Raw genomic sequence first — 6,307 nt, forward strand, 5'->3', positions numbered from 1 at the left:
AGTATTCAGGCACCAAATAGCACTCTCTGGATTTTTTTTTTGCTCTCTGTTCGCGTGTATAAACGCGTCAGAACTGCTAAAACTCCGTGTATCTGTGCGGATACCCTGGAAATTACGCGTGTATTAATGCGTATAAACTAGCAATCACGCGTGTATAAGCGCATCTAAATTAAAGAAACGCGTGTATAGACGCAGGTATAAACGCGTCTGGGATATTGGAACTGAACAGGATGCGGCTATACACCCGTGTATAAGTGCGTCTAATATAAGAAAAAGCGTGTATAGGCGCGTGTATCAATGCGTCTGTATAAAAAACGCGGCTACACACCCGTGTATACGCGCGTCTGAGTTGTAATATACACGCGGTTTTACACGCATGTCTCTGGCCGCGATGATACACGCGCTGATACACGGGCCCGCTACTTTTTTTCACGTCATTTTTAGCGACTAAGAGCGCGGGTATGAGCCCGATCCCTTGTAGTGTATGATGCATGCATACATTCTAACACACACACACACACACACACACACGTATTCACATACAATCAGATGTGCATACATCTATAGGAACGTTGATGGCCGGCCCACTTCTGCTTTATGCAACCTCGTGGTTGCTACTCTCTGCTACGCTTCAGGCAACCATTTGCTTGCTTTTTCTCTTTGCTACGCTTGAGGCAACCATTGCTTACTTTTTCTCTCTACTGACACTACTCTCTGCTACGCTTGAGGCAACCATTGCTTACTTTTTCTCTCTACTGACACTATTGTGACATCTGATGCTTATACTACAAACGATGATAAGAACGCGATGCTGCCTCCCTCCATGTACTCCAAGAAGACGTTGAGGGAGAGCGATCCATTTTGAAGGGAGTAATCTTCTCCAAGGCACTGTATGATATGCAAGGAGAGTGGAGGCTTTTTCCTACTCAATTAGCACAGTAACATGGACGTCTACAGGAAGGTAAATCATCTCTATGCTCTAAAGACCATTCATGCCATGCAAAAATAGCTGAGAAGGTCCACGGTACTTGCTTGCATGGCAAAGAGAGGAAATGGGGTTGTTTTTGAGAGAGGGAGTTGGAAGAAGACCAGGGTTACCAGAAGCTACCTCCAATTCAAAGCCAGGCACGTGAGCTGTAGACTCCTGAATTTCTTCTGGAATAGCGACTTTAGGTCTCCTGTGTCCCATGCTGAGGTTTGAGAAGAGCATGCCATAGTGGTGTAGATACTATAGAATAGTGTAGCTCCTCTCTCTCTCTCTCTCTCTCTCTCTCTCTCATTCTACTGAGTCTGCTCTCTCCCCCAAGTCCCGCCCTTCTCCATAGTTTCCTCCCATCACTTTCTCCTTGATTTAGCAAAGAGAGTAGCAGAGTAGTAGGAGAGCTTCCAAGTGTCGACACCAGATTTTGTAGTAGAGGCCAACTTGCGTCTATGATTTCGAGTATAGTATGTTCTCTGGGATAGAGCAAGATTTCAAAGTAGAGATGTCTAAGATGGAAGAGCTCCTTAAAGAAGCGAGGAGGGTCTAGGGTACCTCCCTACATAGCAAAGGCTTCCCTCCTCCATCTAGTGGAAGCCTCTCTCTCTTTCTGCTGAGTCTGATCTCTCCCCCGAGTCCTGCCCTTCTCCATAGTTTTCTCCCCTCCCAGATTTAGCAGAGTAGCAGAGTGGCAGGAGAGCTTCCAAGTGCCGACACCAAATTTTGTACTGGAGTCCAACTTGCATCTATGATTTCAAGTACAGTATGTTCTTTGAGATAGAGGAAGACTTCATAGTAGAGATGTCTGAGATGGAAGAGTTCCTTAAAGAAGTGAGGAGGGTCTGGGGTACCTCCCCACATAGAGGCTTCCCTCCTTCATCTAGTGGAAGCTCGCTGTCTTCATCCACGCCTTCTTACTCCCCCCCGTTGTCTAGTGGTAGCTCCTCATTAGGCTCTACTTCTCCCATAAACAACATCAGCACCATGTGAGCTACTCGCCTCCGACGTCCTCCTCTAGCCCTCCGTCGTATTCCGGCAGCAGTAGAGGCCTCTCCAACATACACTACCCCTCCATCGAGCAGCAACACACCTGTTGTAGAGGCCCCTCCCATTCACGTTGTTGCTTGCTCGCACCTGTTGTCTCTGTGTACAGCGCTGGGTTGGGGCTCTTAGTTGGGTGGACTTGTACACTGCTACCCATGACTGCCTGTGCACTACTTCTGCCATCAAACTATGCGCCTTCAAACAACACTGCCATCAAACTATGCACTACACATTGTGCGTTGCCTTGACCACGCACAACAGAACTGCCCTTAATGATCCCGGCGCCTCCTCCTTGATGCCCTCCCGCTCTCCAACACCTCCACCGTCTACGACTTTTGCCATCTCCCTCTCGCTAGAAGCTCCACTCTGCAACCCTACCAGACTCTTCCCTTCTTTCGCTTCTTTGCAGTAGGCGCCAGTTGAGCTTTTGCAGCAAAAGCCCAACTTCTGCTCCACCTCCAGTACTCGGCCTCTCACCACCTCCTCCTTCATGCCCTCCCACGCTCTCCACCAACACCTCCACCTACTACGACTTTTGGATCTTTTATGCAGGAGAGATAGAATCTCCTGTGACCTCCAGACATACACACCGGTGGCCAACTTGCTAGCCATGCTTGCATTTTTGCATCCCTAAAGTGTGGCGGCCAACCCGCCAGCCATGATAGCTAGCTCTTTTACGTAGTCGGTGATGGTGCGCAGTGTACAGCTGGACCGCCTACCCCACCCATGCCCATGAGCCCGTTCTGAATAGCCACATCCTCACCAGCTCATGCTACCAGCTCGGTTCGTGCTGCAATGGACATCGCCCTCCTCAAGAACCAACATTGGCGGGACATGTCGTGAACACCATCCGTCTCTCGACTCTCCACTTGGCGAGCCGAATGCTCGCACATGGCGCGTCATTTTGTGAGCGAGTAAGAGAGAGAGAGAGAGAGAGAGAGAGAGCTCAACTTGCTCTCTCTGCAACAAAACATACCCAATTCTTCAAACGGGAAGCGAGAATGTAACGAGGTCAGAGAAGCCAAAGAAGTCAGAGAAGCCAAACGTCTCTCTCTCTCTCTCTCTCTCTCTAAATGAGTTGGCACGGAGTTTGTCAGAGGGAGTTACAGGTGATGATGAGGGCCCAAGGAGGGCTAAAAAAAAAGAAACATGTAAAGAGGGAAAGCAAGTCCTGTGACCTCCAGGTGCCAACCCGCCAGCCATGCCTATGTCTTTGCATCCCTAAGGGCGGGTTCACATTGGAGCGGCGGAAAACATACTCTCAAACACACTTTTCCAGGTGGAACTCTTACAAAATGCACACTTCCGCCGTCCAAGTGTTCACATAGGGAGGGGGAAGTAAAAGGGAGCCTGACTTCTTCCGCCGCCCACTGTGAACACTGGGGGGCGGCGGAAGAAAGAGTAAACACCATACCAAAAACCATAGAACAAAGCTATATTATGTCCACAAAGCATAGTGTAACTACATAAAATAAAGAAGCCACACTACAAACCACAATAAGCCAGACAAAAGACTTGTATTACAAAGGCTTAATCGGAGTTGGTAGGTGAGTCCAGCTCCTCTAAAGCCGCCCTTCCAAAAACTTGTAGGACATTCATCCTTGCTTGCTCTCTATACATTGTTCGGGCAAGACTATCTCGCCGCTCCGAGCCAACTCCAAGGTCACTCGCACCCCCTTCATTGCCTCCTTGAGCGCGCTCCATTGCATCCTCTATGTCAACTTCACGTATTGCTTGAAGCTCCCTCATGGAGGTAGCTATTGCTCTTCGATCCTCTTCTACACGTCCAGAGCATGCTGACAATTCTGCTTCCGCCTCACGTACCCACTCCATATCAAAAGACTCTCCATGTTGGATACAAATGTTGTGTAGCACAAGACAAGCCGCAACAAGATCTGGGACATGACGTAGATTCATGTCACATCTTTTTAGCAAGATGCGAAACCTTGCCTTGAGCATACCAAACGCTCTCTCAACTGGCATCCTTGTGCTCGATTGAATGAAATTCCAATGGTACTTTAGACGTGTCAACCCTTCCTTGCATCCTTTGAAAGGCACTAACATGTATGGCCGTGCGGGGTAAGCACAGTCGCCAACCAAACAATAGTTACCCAGCTCGCCCCTTGCACATGCTTGCCCTATATCACTTCTGGAGAAGTTCAAGGAGTCATGCGCTGATCCGGCCCAACCGACATCATAATTCCATACTGAGCAATTGGCGGCTACTGTTAGTTGTAGCAAAATAGAGTGGAACCCTTTCCGATTGAAGTAGTCAACATGGTTGTCTCGGGGTGCAATGATGGGGATGTGAGAACCATCTATCGCACCAACGACGTAGGGAATTCCCCTAAGTGCCTCAAACTCTCGTGCTAAAGTTGCAAGCCGAGATCTTGAAGGCCATCTTATGTACATATTTCGGAGACCCGATTTCACAATTGCCTTGGAAAATGCAAGGATTATTTCACAACATGTGCTCTTAGCGCAACCATAGGTGTCACCAAGGCCCAATAGTCCATCTCCTGTAGAGCAAGTCTGCTTAGAGCAATGGCTACCCTATCTTGAATAGACACAGGCACACGGAAGTTTGTGGTTTTCTTTTGCATGAATGGTGCTAGACTCCCACAAAGGTAATGAAAGGTTTCTTTGCTAACCCTAAGACGCCGCTTGAACATGGTAGCACTATAAGCACTTAGGAGATAGCATTTTACAAAGCCTTGAGGCCGTGGATATGCCCACGCTTGTCTGTGTTCATGACCCCTCCTACGGTTTGCAATCTTCCTCAACCTCACAGATCGTGCCATGCATTCGGTAACATGCAACCAAGTCTGCACTATGCACTCATCATTGTGCATGCTTGGTTCTTTAAGCAATTCATAGATCGCTATAGAACACAACCACGCACAATAGAGTGCAATGTCTTTGGACATGCCCATTGTCACCTGCAAATCCAAAACAAGTTGATACATATTAAATTCTCAGCTTATATGGCTTCTTAGGAGCTTAGAAACATTCATAAAATCCATACAACACATAGGAACAAAGCAACGTCGAGATCCCAAACTTTATAAACTCATACAAGAATAATAACAAGAATTTCCTCCACCAAGGCTACTTGTTGCCCCCCCTTCCTTCCTTAAGGAATTCACTCATTGTGGCATGCAATCCTGCCAATATCTTCAGTCGCTCCCTCTCCAAGGCAACATTTTGTGGCTAGAGGTCTCCTTGAGATGGTCCAATAGATGTTTCCCAGTATCGGCCATTGTGGCCAAAGATTCCTCATACTTGGGAGTCACTCGACGACTTGAGGACATGGGTGCTTGTGGCTTCTCGTCATCTAGTGCTATAGTTACTTCATCCTTGTCACCGCCGCCGGGGAAAGTAGCATCATCCATTGTTGATGAAGAAGCGTGGCTAAGAGGAGTGACCGTGGCTCTATCGTGGTAATACTCATCCACCACATCGAACCATTTACATGTGTGCCTCCTGTCATTGCCAGATACCGAGTTGTGAGCTTTGTCCACTCTATATTTTGCTAGCACCGCTTGCCACTTCTTGCGACAACTTTCACTATCCTTATCGAAATCAGGGTAAATGCCGGCTAGCTTTGTGGCCACCTTTGCCCACAAGTTGACCCCTTGTTTCCCAGGATTGTTGAACTCCTCACTCATGCCCCCCTTGACATGAATGAGTTGGTTAACCCAAAAGTCTTGCCACTTGCTTTTCTTATTGTCGTTGTCGTCATCTTCCCCCAAGTCCACCACCACCTTCTTTTTGGAGTTCCTGGGTTTCTTTGGCGCAGGTTGGGTCTCTGACATAATCTCCTCATCGCTAGGCTCCTTCCTCATGCCACGAACTCGCTTTGGTTGAGAAGATAAAGGGGGGTTATTGAGCGAGTTGGGTGATGGTTGGCTTCCTGGGGAATTGGGAATGGAACCCATGTTTGGGATACCTAGGGGGGATGATCGATTAGGAGGTTGCGCTACCATAGGTGAATGGGGGGGCGAAACATGAAGGGAGAGTTTGGAGAAAAGGAAGGAGAATTGAGCATGGCTTGGAAGCCATGAGGTGGCACATGAAAAGGAGGATGGGGAAATGAATAGAAATTAGAGTGCGGGAGAGAAGTTTGGGAGAAAATAGGATCATCGTCGCCTCGTTGTTGCGATGAATCAAATTCATGGCTCGTGTTGGAATCCATAGTACCTACATCAAACACGAAGAGAATATTAGCACCACATAAATTAAAAACACATAGATAAGTCATGATAATGGAAATGCGGTTTGTGA

The 6,307-nt window shown here is 47.9% G+C and overlaps 1 protein-coding gene across 1 annotated transcript; it reads right to left on the reverse strand.

The window, feature by feature from the left end:
• Nucleotides 1-3,240: 3,240 nt before the first annotated feature.
• LOC147609197 (uncharacterized) lies at nt 3,241-4,425 on the reverse strand. Its single transcript, XM_086787719.1, has one exon. The coding sequence runs from the start codon at nt 4,085-4,087 to the stop codon at nt 3,554-3,556; it is 534 nt and encodes a 177-aa protein (XP_086643845.1). The 5' UTR covers nt 4,088-4,425; the 3' UTR covers nt 3,241-3,553.
• Between the last annotated feature and the right edge of the window lie 1,882 nt (nt 4,426-6,307).

The sequence above is a fragment of the Cibotium barometz genome, chromosome 51 (genome assembly GCF_041138505.1).
Source record: "Cibotium barometz isolate CiBa-2024 chromosome 51, ASM4113850v1, whole genome shotgun sequence".
Taxonomy (NCBI): Eukaryota; Viridiplantae; Streptophyta; class Polypodiopsida; order Cyatheales; family Cibotiaceae; genus Cibotium; species Cibotium barometz.

What these genes read in the sequence shown, in the direction of transcription:
- LOC147609197 (XM_086787719.1), bottom strand. Translation starts at nt 4,087, where the DNA reads ATGTTAGTGCCTTTCAAAGGATGCAAGGAAGGGTTGACACGTCTAAAG.